This window comes from Panthera leo, chromosome D1 (genome assembly GCF_018350215.1).
Source record: "Panthera leo isolate Ple1 chromosome D1, P.leo_Ple1_pat1.1, whole genome shotgun sequence".
NCBI lineage: Eukaryota > Metazoa > Chordata > Mammalia > Carnivora > Felidae > Panthera > Panthera leo.
Window position 1 is genome coordinate 68,311,830 of NC_056688.1, and position 19,342 is coordinate 68,331,171.

Below are 19,342 nucleotides of genomic sequence, written 5' to 3' on the forward strand. Positions count from 1 at the left end.
GAAAGCATAAAGAAAAAACACCTCTAGCTTTACCCCTCAAAGACAATACTGTTAATGCTTTGATGAGATTCTTTTATTCTGAAATTTTTCCTTCCCTCTCTTTTCCAATATAGACTCTTAAAAAAATGGTATTATAGTACATTTTAAGGCTAGCATCGTTTCTTAGCAATATATTGGATATTTACCCTTGTCTGTATATCTCATATAGCATTATTTTCAAAGACTGCATGGTATGCCACTACGTATATTTATTATAATTTTCTTATAAATTATTTTCTTTTTTGGCGAATTAGACAGCTTTTGGTATGTTCTTATTACATTTACAGTAATGTTTTGCTGAGTATCTTTTTACATTCATGTCTGTACATTCATTGACAATACCGTTGGATGAATTTTTTTTTTAACTTTTTATTTATTTTGAGAGAGTATGAGCAGGAGCAGGGGAGGGGCAGAGAGAGAGAGAATCTTAAGCAGGCTCTGCCCTGTTAGTGTAGAGCCCTACGTGGGGCTCAGTCCCATGAATCTTGAGATCATGGCCTGAGCTGAAATCAAGAGTTGGACGTTTAACCAACTGAGCCACCCAGGTGTGCCACCTTGGATGAATTCTTGAAGGTAGGATTGGTGGACATATGTCCATTTTATTTTTTGAACAAAAATAATGGGTTTTATTCCTATTTAAAATTTTTGTTTTGGTCATGTCTATTGAGACAGATTTGAAATTGATACTGTTTATTATATTAACTATTCCTTATGTTCCTTAAATTTGATCTTTTTCATGGCTTTGTCTAGATGATTACTTAAAGTGCTAAATAAAACAGGACTGAAGATAGATAATCTTTTGGCATAATCTTTTAGTTGTGGTTTCAGTTAAGAGTTGTAATTGTTGGGGCGCCTGGGTGGCTCAGTCAGTTAAGCATCCGACTTCAGCTCAGATCATGATCTTGTGGTTCATGATTTCGAGCCCCAGATCGGGCTGTCTGCTGTCAGCGCAGAGTCTGCTTCAGATCCTCTGTCTCCCTCTCTTTCTGCCCCTCTTGTGCTCATTCATTCTCTCTCTCTCTCTCTCTCTCTCTCTCTCTCTCTCTCTCGAAAATAAACATTGGGAAAAAAAAGTTATAATTGTTAAGGCACATTTTTATCATTTTATGCATAGCAATGTTTTTGTCAAGTGTGCTTTTCTGAAATCAAGATATTTTGTACTTTTCATATTTGTTGATGTATCAATCTATCAAAAATAAGTAAGATGTGCATTAATTTAACCTCTTAGTCATCTGTGTTTTGTTCCCATTTTTACATCATCTTATTATGAAGAATAGGATATAAAAAAATGAATATATTAAGTTTAGTTTAAAGAAGAATAATAACTTGGGCGTCTTTTTCAGGATATGAAACATTACCAGTACCACTGAAATCCTTATAACTCCCTCCTCCTCAGTTCTGTCCCTGCCTCTACCACCATTCTAAATTTTTGATAAGTGTGTTTTTGTTTCACCACATGCTGTGTCAGTAAACAATAAAATGGCTAGTTTATATATTTTTGAGCTTTATGTAAATGGAATTATTTTGTGTCTATTGGTCTGTGGCATATATTTTACTATGAGTTGGCTCTTCCACTTTGTTTTGAGATACATTCATGTTGATGTACATAACAGCACTTCATTTTCTCTGTAACATAGTCTTCTGTTCTATGAATATACTACAGTTTATCATGGAAGCACACTTAGGATATTTATAGTTTTGTGCTATTCTGAGCAATGTACTGTAAACATTTCTGTACACATCTCTTGTTACTTGGGGCAAGAGTTCCTTTAGGAGATGATGGATGGCTGGATGGCAAGATGGATGGATAGATAATAGATAGATATTCCTGGTGGTGAGATTAATAGATTGTAGGATAAACATATTTTCAGATTTATAAGTAATATCAAAACTGTTTTCTCGAAGGGTTGTATCAGTTTACATTCCCACTAACATGAGTGAGAGTTCTTGGTTTGTAGCTTGTTTTTTTTTTGCTTACTCATAATGTTGTGCATTCAAAAATTTCTTTGTGAGCTAATCATTCGCTTCTGAGAATCTCCTGTTCATGTCTTGGCCATTTTTCTATTGAATTATCTTTGTGTATTGATTTATGGAATTTATTATTATTCTGGGATACCAGTCTTTTGTTAGTTACATTTGTTGTAAATGTCCTTTCCCAATTTGTTGCTTTTTTTTCATCCTTTTAATTTTTTGAAATCAAGAAGTCCATGATTGAACTGATCTTAATCAGTCTTTTTCTTTTTTATATACTTAAAAATTTTCTTTCCTATCCAAGGATTTTAAAAATAATATTACTTTTTATAAAGGATTTATAGTTTTGGCTTTCTTTTTTAAATTTATTTACATTTATTTAAATTTATTTTATATTTTTGAGACAGTAGGGAAGAAGGTCAGCGGGAGGGACGGAGAGAGAGAGAGAGAGAGAGAAAGAGAGAAAGAGAGAAAGAGAGAAAGAGAAAATCTCAAGTAGGCTCCATGCTGAGTGTGGGGCTTGATCCCAAGACCCTGTGATCATGCCCTGAGCCAAAATCAAGAGTCAAATGCTTAACTGACTGAGCCACCCAGCGCCCCTGTCACTAATTTTAATTTTAGCCATTCTGATAGGTGTGTGGTAATCTCAATATGATTTTAATTTGCATTTCCCTAATGGCTAGTGATATTGACCATCTTTTCATGTGTGTATTTGTCATCTGTTTATGCCTTGTGTTGAAATGTTTTATGTTTTTGCTTAGGTTCTAATTAGATTTTTTTTGTCAGGTGTTTAGAATTCTGGGTAGATATTAGTTCTGGTCGATTATGTGGTTTGAAATATTTCTTCTCAGTCTGTAGCTTGTCTTTTCATCCTTACAGGGTTTTTATAAAATAAACTTTTTCAATTTTGATGAAATTTATCAATTTTTCCTTTTATAGACCATGCTTTTGATGTCATCTGAGAACTCTGCCTAGTCTTATTAGCCTGGAAGATTTTCTCCTGTTGTTTTTTTTTTTTTTTTCCCTTAAAAGTTTTATAGTTTTATATTTTTCATTTAAGTTTATTATCCATGTTCAGTTAATTTTTGTATATGGTGAGGTACTTAGGTTAAGGATTATTATTTTTCTGCATATTAATGTCCAGTTCCAGCACCATTTGTTGAAAAAACTCATTCCTTCATTGAGTTGTTGTATCTAGACAGAAATCAGTTGGGCATATTCGTATGGATGTGTGTTGTGTTCTCTTGATTCCTCTGGGTATTATCTTATATATACCAACTTATCAGTTGAAATGCAGAATCATTACTCCTTTATGTCCCTTTACCATTCTTTGTTTATAATATAATTGTGTCAGATATTTCCTCTATACATTTATAACCATATGAAGTAGTCTTTTCATTTTTACGTCATTTTTATGTCAATTGTCAAACATTTAATAAAAACTCATGAGAATGAAAGTGTATTGTATTTAACCTTCTTTATCATATTGCCTGCCTTCCTTCCTTCCTTCCTTCCTTCCTTCCTTCCTTCCTTCCTTCCTGATGTTCTAAGGTTCTTTCTTTGATCGTTTCCTTTTTGTTTAGAGAAATTCCTTTATCCATTTCTTCAGAGTAGTTTTACTGGAGACAGATTCTTTTAGTTTTCCTTTATCTAAGAATGTCTTGAATTCTGATTGATTACTAAGGCAATTTCTGGGTCATTTCTAAAGGACATTTTTTCATTTGTTTGTTTTAGGCTTCTGAGTTAACAGTTATTTTCTGTAAGTACCAGAAAAAAATACTGTTCAGCTTCCTCTGGCCTTTATGGTTCCTGTTCCACTTTCTGTTGTTTGTTCGTTTGTGTGTATGTTATTTTTTCCTGTGTCTTTTTTCCCCCTAATTTGAGTATAGTTGACACACAGTGTTACATTAGTTTCAGGTGTACAACATAGTGATTTTGACAAATTTATACATTATGCCTTATCACCTTAAATGTAGCTTAGCATCTGCTAATACGATGTCATTGTATTCCTTATGCTGTGCTTTGATTTTCATGATTTACTCATTCCATAACTGGGAACCTATATCTCCAACTCCCCTTCACCCATTTTGCCCACTCTCCCACCTCCTGTCCTCTGGCAACCATCAGTTTGTTCTCTGTATTTTTAGGTCTGATTCTGCTTTTTGCCTATTTATTTTTATTTTTATAAGATTCCACTTTGTCTTTCTTAGTCTGACTTATTTCATTTAGCATCATAGCCTCTAGGTTTATGCATGTTGTCTCAGATGGCATGGTATCATTTTTATTTATTTATTTATTTATTTATTTATTTATTTATTTTTTATAATGTTTTTATTTATTTTTGAGACAGAGATAGAGCATGAGCAGGGGAGGGGCAGGGAGAGAGGGAGACACAGAATCTCCAGGCTCTGAGCTGTCAGCACAGAGCCTGACATGGGGCTCGAACTCATGGACTGTGAGATCATGGCCTGAGCCGAAGTCAGACGCTCAACCGACTGAGCCACCCGGGCACCCCCGGTATCATCTTTATTTATCCAAAGAAAATAAAAACACTAATTTGAAAAGATATGTGCACTCCTATGATTAAAAAACAAAACATTTTTTAAAAATGTTTTTATGTTTGAGAGTGAGTGCAAGCGGGGGAGAGGCAGAGAGAGAAGGAGAGAGAGAATCCGAAGCAGGCTCTGCACTGCCAGTGCAAAGCCCGATGTGGGGCCCGAACCCATAAACTGTGAGATCATGACCTAAGCTCAAGTCAGACGTTCAGCTGACTGAGCCTCCTGGGTGCCTTGTGCACCCTTATGATTATTGCAGTATTATTTACAATAACCAAGGTATAGAAGCAACCTAAGTATCTGTCAGTAGGTCAACTGATAAGGAAGATGTGGGGTGTGTGTGTGTGTGTGTATGTGGGTATACACACGTATGCAACCATGAAAAGGATGAAATATGACCTATTTTTGATAGTTTCTATTGTTATGTCTTCAAGTTTATTAATCTTTTATTCAATAGTACCTAATCTGTTAATCCTACCCATTATATATTTCATTTCAGATATTGTACTTTTCATCCCTAGAAATTTGAATTGGATCTTTTTTATATCTTCCATGTTTTTTCTTAACATACTCATCTATTTATTGATTGATTGATTGATTGAAGATTTTAAGTAATCTGTACACCCCAGTGTGGGGCTTGAACTCACAACCTGCGATCAAGGGTCGCATGCTCTACCAGACTGAGCTAGCCAGTCTCCCTTCTTGAAATATAGAATACAATTATAAACTTTTTACACCCTTGTCTCCTAATTCTATCCTATGTATCGTTTCTGGGTTGGTTTTTCTTATTATGAGTCATAGTTTCCTGCTTCTTTACATGCCTATTTATGTTTGATTGCATGTCAGACATTGTGAATTATTCCTTGATGGGTGCTGAGTATTTTTTATTCCCATAAATGTTTTTGAGCTTTGTTTTTGAATGCAGTTAATTTACTTGTTAACAGTTTGATATTTTTAAGGCTTGCTTTTAAGCCTAAGTCTGAACCTAATTTGGTCCCACTACTGAGACAATATTCTTCTGAGTACTCTTATCTGATGCCTTGTGTATTATATTTTTTTCATTTTGCCTGGTGGGAACTGAAATGAGCTCCAGGGATACTTTACTGTGGTTTGTTCCCCTGCCTCAGCTATTTCTCCACATGCATATGCTGATGAGTATGGCTGAATACTCATGGAGGACCATTCTACAGATCTCTGGAGCTTGCTGTTTCCACAGCTTTCTTTTCTTCAGTATTCTGCTCTGTAAACTTTAGCCAGATTGGCGCCCTTGAACTCCCACCTCATCTATTAAACTCAGGGAAATTACTGGACTCTATATATTTTGTGTAGGTTTTTAGTTGTTTAAGATGGGGAAGGTAAATCCAGTCTACTATGTCATCTTGGTTCATAGTGGAAGTTTCTTGGAGATAGACAATGAACAAGTAAAATAATGCAAATACATCAAATGGTCAAAAGTACTCTGGGGAAGCCTGAAGCAAGGAAGGGAGATAGATGTCAACTATCAAGAGAATTGTAATTTTAAAAGGATAATGAGAAAGGAGCGCTTGGGTGGCTTAGTCGGTTAAGTGTCAGTCAGACTCTTGATTTTGGCTCAGGTCATGATCTGGTTTGTGGACTCTGTGCTGACAGCATGGAGCCTGCTTGGGATTCTCTCTCACCCTGTCTGTCTGCCTTTACCCTGCTCTCTCTCTCTCTCTCTTCCTCAAAATAAAATATGAACAGAAAAAATAAAAGGAAGATGAGAAAAAGACAAGATTGAGAAATTGACTATTCTGATTTTCTTTTGCTATATAACAGTCTGCCCCCAAACTTAGTGACTTTTGCTCATGGGTGTGCAGTTTAGGCAAGGCTTGGCTGGGACAGCTCATTTATGCTTTGCTAGGTATCAGCTGGGACAGCTGAAAGGCTGAGGACTGGAATCATCTGAATGCTGGTGTTCACATGTATGGTGGTTGATGCTGGTTGCCAGCTGGGATCTCATTTGGGCTGTGGCTAGAACATCTACACATGACCTTTCTATGTGGCTACTTGGCTCCCACACAGCATAGTGGCTGTGTTCCAAGGGCAACCATCTGAGAGAGAGAGAGCCAGGTGGAAGCCGTATTGCCCTTTCTACCCCAGCCTTGAAAGTCATGTTGTGTATTACAAGAAGTCACTAAGGCTGACCCATAATTAAGGGGACTGGAATTAGACTCCTATTCTTGCTAGGAGACATGTCAAAGAATCTGTGGACATATTTTAAAGCCACCACAATTATATTTGCACATAGGAAGTAAGGATGTCGAGGGAAGAGCATTCCAGGTAGAATGGACAGAAATGCAAAGACTCTAAGGTTGGCAGGTACCTGATTGCTTAGATTTGTTTACGGTTGAGTTCCTGCTGTAAAATGGCAGCTCCCTGAGGACAAGGGCTTTGTTCCCTGCTATTTTCTCAACACCTAGTGTTTGACAGATAGTTACAGTTCTTATTTGTGGAAGAGAGAGCCTTTTGGCACCGTGTTTCAAAATCCTAAAAATTAGTACCTAACCTTTGATCTAGTAATTCTTTGGGCAGTTATCTTTAGGAAGAATAGTGTATACATAAGCAAAGCTGTAGTGAAAATTTGAAAGTGTCTAAATGCCCATTAATAGCAGATTAGTTAAATAAATTATAGTTTTCTATATAATGGAACACTGTAGTTTTAAATTTTTTTTTTTTTTCAAAGTTTTTTTTTATTTATTTTTGGGACAGAGAGAGACAGAGCATGAACGGGGGAGGGGCAGAGAGAGAGGGAGACACAGAATCGGAAGCAGGCTCCAGGCTCCGAGCCATCAGCCCAGAGCCTGACGCGGGGCTCAAACTCACAGACCGCGAGATCGTGACCTGGCTGAAGTCGGACGCTTAACCGACTGCGCCACCCAGGCGCCCCGAAACACTGTAGTTTTAAACTACATGTTTTGGCACAGAAAGATAATTGAATATTGAGGGACAAGGAACAGAATTAAAATAATAGTGTACAGAATGATCTTATTTGGTTAATAATTAGCAGTCTATACAATATATGCATAGAATGGAGAGGGATCTGATAGGATGTATATCACAATGTTAATAATTGCTATTGGTGTTATTTTATTGATTTATTTTTTTTTTAATTATTTTTTTTTTTAACATTTGTTTTTGAGACAGAGAGAGACAGAGCATGAACGGGGGAGGGTCAGAGAGAGGGAGACACAGAATCTGAAACAGGCTCCGGGCTCCGAGCTGTCAGCACAGAGCCCGACGCGGGGCTTGAACTCACGGACCGCGAGATCATGACCTGAGCCGAAGTCGGCCTCTTAACCGACTGAGCCACCCAGGCGCCCCCATTGATTTATTTTTTTAAATGTTATTTTTATGAGTGTGGGGTGGGGAGGGGCAGAGAAAGAGGGAGATAGAGGATACAAAGTGGGCTCTGCACTGACAGGAGAGAGCCTGATATAGGGCTCAAACTCACAGACCCTAAGATCATGACCTGAGCTGAAGCTGGATGCTTAACCCACTGAGCCACCCAGGCACCACTATAGGGGTTATTTTAGGGTTGCTCGTTAAAAATGTTATTTACTGCTATTAATAATAGAAATACATTTCTATTGTAAAAGCAAATAATGTAAAATGTTTTCATTGATGTAGAATAGTATCCAGGTTACTGTAATAAAAAGCACCTTTATTTATTAATTAAAGAAGGTGGAGGAAAACAAGATTTGTACAGAAAAAGTGTGAAATGGTGTAAAACCAAGATTTTTCAGGAGATTATCTCCTCTGATTATAGGTTATCTTTATTTTCTTTTGAATATTTCTGTTTCCTTAATTGGAAAAATAAGCTTGTCTCGTAATAAGAAAAAGATTTATATTAAAAGAAAATAGCTACAGGCGGTAGTGATAAGCAGCTTTACTTTAAGAATATTTATCATGTTAAAAATCCAAATTTATAAACCACCTAAATCAGGGATCTCTAGGTTCCCCTGTAAAGTTTCTTTAATGGACTCAAAATATTATGTGACTTAGGAAGAGAAAGACAAATACTGTCTGATCTCACTTATGTGTGGAATCTAAACGATAGAACTCCTGGAAGCAGATTGGTGGTTGCCAGAGGAAGAGGGTAGAGAAAATAGGTGAAGGTGGTCAAAATGCACACACTTCCAGTTCTAAGATAAGTAAGTATTGGGGATGTTACATACAGCATGGTGACTATAGTGAACAATACTGCACTGTGTTTGAAAGTTGCTAAGAGAGTAGATCTTATAATTGTCACCACTAAGAGGAAAACAATGTGTGAAACAAATGTTAGCTAAACTTAGTAATCATTTTGCAATATATACATATATCAGATCTTTATGTTGTATACTTTAAATTATTACAGTGTTGGATGTTAATTATATTTCAGTAAAACTGAAAAAAATATTATGTGGCTTAGAACATTTGATTTACACTTAATTCTGGAGCTACCACTCTTTGTTAATGTGGTTGGTTTTTTTCTGTGCTAATATTAATCTTTATCACTATAGCACAGGTTTTCAGTAACCTTACAAGAGTAATTGAGCCCTAAAGTAAAAATTAGAAATGTAAATTATGAATAAAATCCTAGGTGGTATAATACTCTAATACAGATTTGATTGCAAAAATGTCTTTAGCTTAATTGTTGTAATTTCACTATCTTACCTTTGTATTTTAAGGAAATAATTTGTAATTCATTTTGTTCTTATATACCATAGGATGTGTTTTGGAGATGCAGACAAAATATCTTTGATGAAATGAAGAAGAAATTTTTACAGGTAGACTGCTGATGTAATTGCTTTAGTCTGATAATCAGCAGAACAAGTAACAGCATGTTGGTATTTTTATTTAATAACAAGGCATGTCTTAAGCTTTATGTTCGTTTGGCTTATGTTATTTCAACCTGATTTTAATAAGAAGAAAGTCACCTTAAATGAATATGCACCTTGTTTTTAACATGTGAGTCAGGGGGAAAACCTAAAAACTATGGAGCCCTTTGTTTTGAGTTTCAGGTATGGTTGTTGTCTGTTTTTTATGCAGATATATTTCATTTTCTGAAATATTAGTAGTGCTGCATTGAATCATTTAATAACTTACAGAGTCAAAACCCAGAAATCTTACTTGAATAATTAAATAAAACTATTACCTTCCTAACAGGCTGACTGCATTATAAACCTAAACTTTGCTGTGATGTTGCATCCCATTCTAACCTTTACTTAATGCCTCATTTTTTCCTGGGTCCTTTAGCTCTAAAATTTTTTTTCTTCAACGTGCTTCCTTTAATCTCTAAATGGTCTGTGGCAAGAGGCCATTTAGGAAAAGATCATATATCATTGGAGTTTACTGGGTGGGGGCAGGGGGGATAGGATGGGGGAAGGTCGTAGAATGGAATGGATGGAGCATCTTAAAAATACAGTTTTTTAAATGTGAGTTAGGGCCTTCCATCATTGCCCCAGTAATTGTCACTTGTTAAAGTAAAAATGCGTATCTGAATGAGGCCGATAAATTTAATAAGTTTCAGTCAGCAAAAATATTCATTCCCTCAGTTCTCTTTTTTTAATCTATGGCAGTATTCACTGTGGGTACCCAGAAGGGTAATGTGCTAAGGCCTGATTTCTTAGCTCCTGTAAGGATTTCATAGCAGCTGATTCATACCTGATTTCATAGCAGCTCCTGTACCAAGAAGTAGGGAGAATGGACTTCGTGTGTGTGTAAGTTTACAACCATAATGTTATTCTTTGTAATAACATTGAAAAGAAGAAAGTCTTGAGAGAAAATGGGTTGATTATTAACTTTAGAGGTCAAGAGGTCCCTTTGTAATGTTTTAAAATTCTTTATATTAATTGTTTCTTAGAAAAATCTGCATCTTGGAAACTGAGTTTTGTTTGATACTACGTTGTTTTCTACATGCTAATACATTCCAAATATATGCTATCAATTATACACCTTGCTTTTAAAATAAGGAACACCTAGGAAGTGTTTTTTAATGAAACAAAAATTATGGCGTTAATTTCAGAGAACTCAGATTTGAATTTAGAACTATTAGGAATGCCAAGAAAAGGAGATGCCCTGATTTAAGAAGTGAACATGCTATCAGGCAGACTCTGAGATCCCTCAGACAGAACAATCTTGTGTCGACCTCTGCAGGATATCCCTAGCAGCGAGCTTATCTTTGGAAGAAAATACGTTTTCAGTATTTTTATCCCAATATTTATCTTTTGTAAAATACGAGTGTGGTTTAAATTTGTTTTTTACTTTGTTTTTTCAATAATTCTTTCTTCAGAGTATGTTAGGAAATCCAGCTTTGTTTCTGCAGTGAGCACAGACGGGCACAGACCAAATACTCTGTTAGCATGCACAGTCGTAATGTAACTGCTGTGGACTTTTCCCTTATTCTCACTAGTCTAATATTGCTATGAGTTGTCCATAAAATAAGTGGTTTTAATTTTATACTTTGTATCTTTTTTCTAACTGTCTAGATTTTCTGTGTAGAGAACTTTGTGCCCATCTCATAGCTCACCTAAGACCCATGAAATATTTTCCCAAGTGGAACATGCTTTAGGCTTTTCTAAAGCTTTGCACTTGTTTTCTCTTATTTATCATAAAACTCTTTTAACTCAAAAACCGTGCTCTCTTTCCTAAATTATGATGTATCCTTAGATGCCTTACCTTAATGTTGCATTTAGTGTTTACATGGATACCTTCCCTGCTCTGGTATGCCAACACCACCATCACTACATCCTTTCCATCTAGTGCTTGCTGTGCTTCAATGTGTTTAAGTGCATTTTTGTCATCTAAGGCTGTAGAACAGCCTACCGCAAAACTTAGTGGCTTAAAACAACAACTAGTTTATTCACAATTCAGTGGGATGGGATCTGGGGCTCAGCTGGTCAGTTTCTCTGGTCTATGTGGCATCATCTGGGATCATTACTTGGCTGCATTTAGCTGGGCTTTGGATGGCATGTCCAAGAAGGCTTTCCTCTGTTATTAGGCACCCCAGTGCTCCTCTGATGTGGCCACGTGTTCTCTTTGTAGGGCTTCCTTGTAGCATTGTGGTCCCAGGGTAAGTGGGATTTGTTGTTGTTGTTGTTGTTGTTGTTGTTGTTGTTGTTGTTACTCATAAGAGGGGATGTTCCAAGAGGTGCAAAAGCAGAAGCTGCTAATTTTTTTTAAGGTCCTGCCTTAAATCACACAGTGTCACTTCTGTCACATTCTGTTGGTCCTAGATAGTCACAAGGCCAGTTCAGATTCATGGGAAGAGGAAAAAGATAATGAGTGGCAAAGAATCTAGCCATTTTTCATTTACCTCAAGGTAATGCTTTTTCCTTTGAGTGTAAATGGGCTCAATCAGGGGCAGAGCTCCAAAGAAAACAAGAATGGTAGCTACCCTATTTTCCTAATTCCAAGATACACCTTTTTACATTTAAATGTTTTGGAAATCTGCATGTTTAATATAACAATGTAGAGTTTTTTTTTTTTCTTAAAAAACTGTTATAAAGTTATTGTTACACTTTTATTGATGATATCTGAGAATTGAGAAATGATTTTTTTTTTTCTTACAGGTCTCAGATTGGGGGGATGTAAGGGGAGTGATTAGTGTTGGCAATAGTGTTATGAAAAATTTACATGTAGTCTATGGATGATAGCCATATGTTAGATTAAATTAGAAATAACAGGCCAGAAGGCAGAGCCTGAAGTAATAAGATTTTTAAGTGGCTAGCTTAGAGCCTTAAAGAATAGCAGAGCTTTTTTTGTTTCACTTATTATAGAATTGAATTCAAGAGTAAGGTGTAGTTAGCTCAGAAATTCTGCTTATAGGAATTTTAAGGAAATAGAAAAGCACACAGTTACATGTAGATGTTCATCACAGAATTATTACTAAAATGTAATGAAGTCTAACCTAAGAGTAAAAAAGAACTGATAGAACAAATTATTATTAATCCGTGTAATAAAATACTATCAACTGTTAAAAATGATAAGTAGAAAAAGTTTGACATGGAAAGATTACATGATACATTTATTAGTAAAGAAAGAAATTACAAAACAGCATACATATTCTAACCCAGTGTATGTGTTTTTAAGTGTGCATGTGTATGTGGGCAAATTTATTTGGAAGGATATACTCCAAAATGTTAATAGTTATCTGTGTGTTATGGGGTTACAGACGATTTTTACTTTTTTATTTATACTCTTCCTATTAAAAAAAAGAGCAAAGTTATTTTTATACAGTTCACAGAAAAGAAAGCCATTGTCCTTAAAAAGAATAAAAGGCACACATGAGATTAAATTATGTGTTTACTGTAGTACATTAGTCTTCAGATGAGATTCCTTTGGGGATAATTTCTCCACATTTTTTAGTGGAAAGGGAGGAGGAGTGGAGTGGAAAGAGAGCGCCTATACCTTATGCTCACATATTTAGGGGGAAGAGGCAGGAACAGCTAATGTCTGGCCGTATGATGTTGCCGCGTTATTCTTGTGTATACTATTATGCTAACACTTTGGATTTCTGAATTCTTTGGTAGGGTCATCTTCTAGGACCATCAATTCTAGTCTGTCTGAGGTTTTAAAATCTGGCCCCATGGTATTTTATAGTTGGAAAACTTGAATCTACTTCTGAAGTATATTGTTTGAAACTATGAAAGTGGATCTTTTATATTTGAAAGTTATTTTGAATTGTTAATTCTTTTACTGTAAACTAGAGTTTAAAAAGGCCCACTTTATGTTCCTCAGTTTGGGATTAAAAGGTGTGAAGCAATCATTACATGTGTTAATATGACACCTTATGTTTGTAGAGGAAGGCTTTTTCCCCCCTTTCTGAGAATCATATTATTAATGCTCTTTTTTGTTATCCTGTGTATTTTATAGAAATGTATTTTCCTTTTTTCATTTTTAAATGAATTATTATTTATAATTAAATATTTTGATTTGCCTAAATATGCTAGCCAATGTGTAAAATAGTCTATTTAAAATAGATGACTACTTTAAACATTATACTTATTTTATAGAAATTTATTTTTCTTCTAAACTACTTGGATTAACCTTAATTTAAGTAATCTCTTGCAAACCCAAAACTGTATATACCAGAAACAAATTATAATTGTATTGCTCCACCAAACAAACAGATAAACCTTGTGGCTATCCTGTCTTCAGTACTATTCAGTAATTGAATAATTATTGTTTAAAAATGGGTAACATAGAAGTAACAAAAGGTTGGAGTTGATATTGTTGTAAAAGAGAAGGAAAGAAATAAATGATTGTATACATAACCGGTTGTACAGTTCATATTTCTGTAAAGCCTGTTATGGGGATGGTGAGACTTACCCCAGTTAAATGACTGCTGCACTTGATTTTGAGGGGAAGCAAGAGATTTGCATAATCAGATTTGCATGTTAAAATACTATTCTGGATTGAAGGAAGATAAGATTAGAAAAAGTTAAACCTCTCATGAAGCTATTGCCATAATCTTGGTATAAGATTTTGATTGCTGCCGACAGGAATAAAGAGAAAGGAGGATGGCTCAAGAGATATTCACAAGGTAGAATTGATGGAAGTTTGGTGATTTTGTGAGGTGAAGAAGAGGGAAGAGATGAGGAAGATGCTCAGAACTCTAGTTTCAGCAGCAGGTAGATGATGGTGCCATTCACTGAGTTTGGCATTATAGGAGGAGAGAAAGAACTTCTTACACTAAAGTATCTGATGCAGCCTACTACCCCTGTGGAAAGAAAAAGAAAAGCAGTGTCCTTCAACAGCTTGAGAGGGAGGGCAGAGCTCCTTGGAGAATGTCTCCTTTGAAAACTTTTTGTCTTGATAATTACTGAGTTATGTACTGGATGCAAAAGCAGGAAGAAAAATTTGTGACCCTAACTTCCTTCTACATTGGTAATTGAAAAGTTTTCCCCCCTTGCTTTTCTTTACCTGCCTCTGCTGGCTGATCTGTTTACATAAGCTTGTCAGTTCCCAACACGTTAATAAATGGGGCTTTTGGACATCTGGTGTACAGATACAGTAACACAAAGATCAGGATGCCTGGTTGCCTGTGCCCCCTAGTTAGGGATTTTCCAATTTTAGACAATTCACACTTATTTCTACACAGTTCCCTTTCTGTTTCTTCAGGAAACCCAGAAATGCTAGATTCAACTGTGCTAATGACACATTTTTAAGGATCATATTTTATTATTTTCAAATGAAAATTGCTCAAGTATACTGACTTCACACCTTGTTGACCATTGATTTACAGCCTTAAAAAGGCAAAAGCAAATATCCACAAGAATGACTGTTGATTCTTAAATATACCCTAGTTTTTCCAAAACAAACACATAAGGTGCTTTATATGTCTGACATATCCATTACAGTGGATTTCAGACATAACAAAACAGTAATACTAGCTTAGAGAAAATAATATTTTGTGGGATATGTTTACATTTAATCATAGAAAATATGGCTAATTATAATTGTTTTGTTTTTCTTTAAAGATAAACAATGTTTGTTTGTTTTAATTTCAGATAGAAAATGCTGCTGAAGAACCTAGAGTTTTATGTATAATACAAGATACTACTAATTCAAAGACAGTGAATGAACGGATCACTTTAAATTTGCCAGCTTCTACTCCACTCAGGAAGCTCTTTGAAGATGTGGCCAACAAAGTAGGCTACATAAATGGAACCTTTGATTTAGTGTGGGGAAATGGAATCAATACTGCTGATATGGTAAAACCCTAGACTTAAAGCATGTTCTCTTAAGCTGCTAATAATACTGTAATTATTATTATTGTTATTGTTATTAATGAGTATATTAAATCCTGAACCTTTTTTAATATCATAAGCAAAACTATAATAAGTAATTTAAGAGCCCATGTGCAGCTCAATGATTGGATCCCTCTTCGTCCTTTGCCTTCATTCTGGATTTAACATTTGCTTGTCCTAAAGTTTGCAGAATGACATCAGTTTTTTAATTCATTCATGTAAAAGGACTGTCATATTGTGTCAACTATAAAAAAGTTTCCAACATTTACTGCATGGAATATTATTCATTTTTTTAAGTGAAAAAAGCAGGATATGGGATCATGTGTATTTTATCTAATTTTTGGAAAAGAAGAGAAAAATGTATATATAAAGGAAAAGGAAAGGAAGGATATACACCCATGTTAACAGAGATTATGTACCATATACAGTGGTAGGCACCTGATAGAAGCTTGGTGTTACCGTGACTTTTGCGTTAGAGATCTCACAGTGCTGTTGTAGAAATAGATGTATTGGCAAATAATTACACTAACGTGTTTGAAGTAATCTATTGTAAGTTTGTTCTGAGTGCAAAGAGGAGGCATTGATCACTTTTGCATGTGAGAGACCATTTTAGTTGGATCTTATCTGCACTATCAGAATAATATTGGAAATGGTATAACTGCTCACCAATTAAAACTCAGGTTCCCTAAGCTAAGCAAGCTTGTAAACAAGCTATAGTGGGTCCTTTAAGACTTTGTAAACTAATTTGTTTTCTTAACACAAATTTCCATGCTTTTCCATCTCCATGTTTTTGCTTCCATCACCTCTTTCTGTCTGTGTGATTGCTATTCTTAAGTTCTCTAGGGAAATACCTCTGATGGGAAATGAAATTGAATGTGTTATCTCTGTCATATTTAGAGAGCAGAGTTTTAATTGGGTCCATAGGTGAATCAAAGATGTTTGATGTTGCTTGATTTGCCCTTAAAATCCATGGTATTTTGCTTTCTATTCCATAATCTATTTGCATTTTTAAAATATAGAGCTAATGTTTTAAAGTAACCAACTTTTCCCTCTGAAATTGATCAGTAAAATTGGTAGTCCAACAAGATATACAAAGAGAAGTAATATTTAATCTGAAACTCTGAATGCTCTGTTATATCACCACGTAACTTCTAACGTTGCCTCTTTTTAAAGGATAGTTCTATACCATCATGTGTGTCTCCCCAAGTCTTATGTACCTTTCACTTTTAAGAAACCTTACATGATGTTTCCTCATGCCACCTTATAAGTAATCTTTCTCTTTATACCCTGATTATACTTCCTCTTCTGCTATACCACTTATCAGAGCCTTCTTTTTATTGTTATTCATTTGTATCTTTCCATGTGGTAGAATGTGTATGTTTTAGTGGCTGGGACCTCATAGTAATTAATAATTTTGCATCTTCCATAGTCTCCCTAGGCACTCTAAAAATGTGTGTTAAATTAGCACCTACATGGGGCGCCTGGGTGGCTCAGTCGGTTAAGCGTCCGACTTTGGCTCAGGTCATGATCTCACGGTTTGTGGGTTTGAGCCCCGCATCGGGCTCTGTCCTGACAGCTCAGAGCCTGGAGCCTGCCACCTCTCTCTCTGTCTCAAAAATAAATAAACATTAAAAAAAAAAAATTAAATTAGCACCTGCACTATGTTTAAATAGCTCTATGTCAGGATTACCTTCTTCTCTTTGTGTGGCTATGACTGACTTCAAGTACTTGACTTCTGTATTTTTGTTTGCTTACTGTACATTTCTGAAAGCATACTCTTTGCACCTGCTTATGTATACTTATGTGAAAACCTAACCCACATAGCTACTCACCACCTCATACACACAGATTTGTTGAGGTAAAACCTCCTGTGTATTCCAGCTATATTACTTGATCTCTTATCAGAGAACGTAGAGGACCCAAACATACCTTTCCTCCTTCCATGTGGCTTCTCTTAGCTTCCGATTTTCTATGTCCCATATTGCTCATGGATTTCTAGATGTGAGCCTGTTAAGAGAGACCATATAAGTTTGTTATTTTATGTACTTAACACTTATTTTGAACTTACTATGTGCTTAGTATCATTCTGTTATGAGGCTCTATACAGAAAATCTCATTTAGTCCTTACAACCACTCTGTGAGGTAGGTGCTATTACAGCCTCATGTTATAGGTAAAGAAGCGAGTCATGGGGAAATGGAGGTAACTTGCTCAGAGTCACACATATAGCAAGTGGCAGCATCTTTTATAGGTAGGTTTTGTATTTTTATCCTTAATACCTATACTTTTATATAATGTAAGTTCCTAAGAAACGCATTTCCATAAAATAAGTTTTTCTAAGGAGGCATTCCTCATGTCATGGAAACATTAAAAACATCTTTTAATATAACAAAATAGCTTTAAAACAAAAAGAATGGGGTGTTCATTTCATCTCTTATTTTTCTCAACAATGGACTAGTGTGTGGGTGAGTCCCTACTGTAGACTTGGAGCACACAGAGCTCCATCTGTCGTCCACCAACCAGAGTGTATCAGAATGAAATTGCCCTATCAGATAAAAGAGTTAGGTAAAGATTACAGATCTTAGATGTTTAATTTTCAAAAGAGTAATCACTTCTGTCCTCCTGGAATCCTCTGGATCCTGGCAGTGAACTTGAAATAGGTTATCATTTACCAGGACAGGTTGTTCCTTAAGGAGTCTTTCTGAAAGTGCCCATGTTGGTATATTACATAATTATTTTGGTTAGGTTGCTTAGTGTGTTGCTTATCTGGGAATTCTCATATTCATATATCAAAACATGTTTTTACAGTTATTATATAAAATTATCTTTAGCGAGTCTTCATAAAAATGTGTTACATACTATATTGCAGACTTTTTAGAGAACATAGAAACACAGATGTTTATAATTATTTTTTTTGCACAATACTTAATATTACTTCTTAACCTTACCTTTTTTCTCTCCAGTTTTTTTAAATGTTGGGAAATGTGAACATCTGGGATACCTGTCAGTATATGTACTGTCACTGGGCTTAGCCATCCTAATATATGAGAAAATGAGTTAATTCCAAATCTAGATTAACAGAATTTACCAGAATCTTCACTTTAAAAAATAGTGTTTGAGCACAAGGATTGTGGATGTGTTCATTTACATATTACTTGTTTTATTTTATTATAATTAATGTTCCTCATAATCTGAGATATTTTATTTTATGCCCATAGGCTCCACTGGACCATACCAGTGACAAGTCTCTTCTTGATGCTAATTTTGAGCCAGGAAAGAAGAACTTTCTGCATTTGACAGATAAAGATGGTGAACAGCCTCAAATATTGCTGGTAAACTATTTAGAAAGCCCCATATTTGTATTTTTTGTGGACTGTCACTGTTGAGAAGCAGGATTCCAAAGGAAGGAGAAGAGATATGATTTGTAATTTATATATAATAAATTATTTGTCTATTTTATGTTGGTTTGTTATAAGTGTATATGTTAATAGGGTAACAGTGGACGTCCAAAGCACTGTTGTGTGTGTATATAGTCCGTTGCTGCACTGGGAACAGAGGTTGCCATCTTCAAGGCTACCACCATGACAGGGTTGGGGTGGATCTAGGATAAAATAGAATACCACAGAGATCTTCTCCTCTGTTTCAGTGGCCTTTCCTTTGGTTAAGTATTTGCATAGTTGCTGTAAGTCCTTGGCAGTTAAGCCTAGATTTTTCTGTATTTTGGGGTAGGGACAGACCCACAGAATTCTCTACTCTGACATTTTTGCTATCACTCTCCCCCCTTCTTTTTGGAATAGCTAGTTTGTAAGTTAGGTGCTTTATTTCTTTTCTTTTAGTATTTGCCTTTCCTGTCTGGTCCGGTGGTCTTAGAGGTCATCTAATCCAGTAACTCCCAATTTGAGGGGCATTCCTAAAAAAAATTGAGAAAACCTGGTCTGATTTACCTTGTTGTTTTACTGACTCAGGAAAGTAAGGCTCACAGAGTTTATGGACTTTTTTTAGAACACTTCTCTTCAATGAAACTT

The 19,342-nt window shown here is 35.5% G+C and overlaps 1 protein-coding gene across 2 annotated transcripts in view; it reads left to right on the top strand.

The window, feature by feature from the left end:
* Nucleotides 1-19,342, top strand: part of USP47 (ubiquitin specific peptidase 47) — a 106,340-nt gene that overhangs the window by 24,945 nt on the left and 62,053 nt on the right. Inside the window, exons 2-4 of one of the 2 annotated variants that reach the window (XM_042906974.1) lie at nt 9,296-9,355; nt 15,080-15,283; nt 18,536-18,649. In XM_042906974.1, the coding sequence (XP_042762908.1) occupies nt 9,296-9,355; nt 15,080-15,283; nt 18,536-18,649 (378 nt within the window). The remainder of the gene's footprint in view (nt 1-9,295; nt 9,356-15,079; nt 15,284-18,535; nt 18,650-19,342) is intronic. The other variant, XM_042906975.1, reaches the window with a different exon arrangement.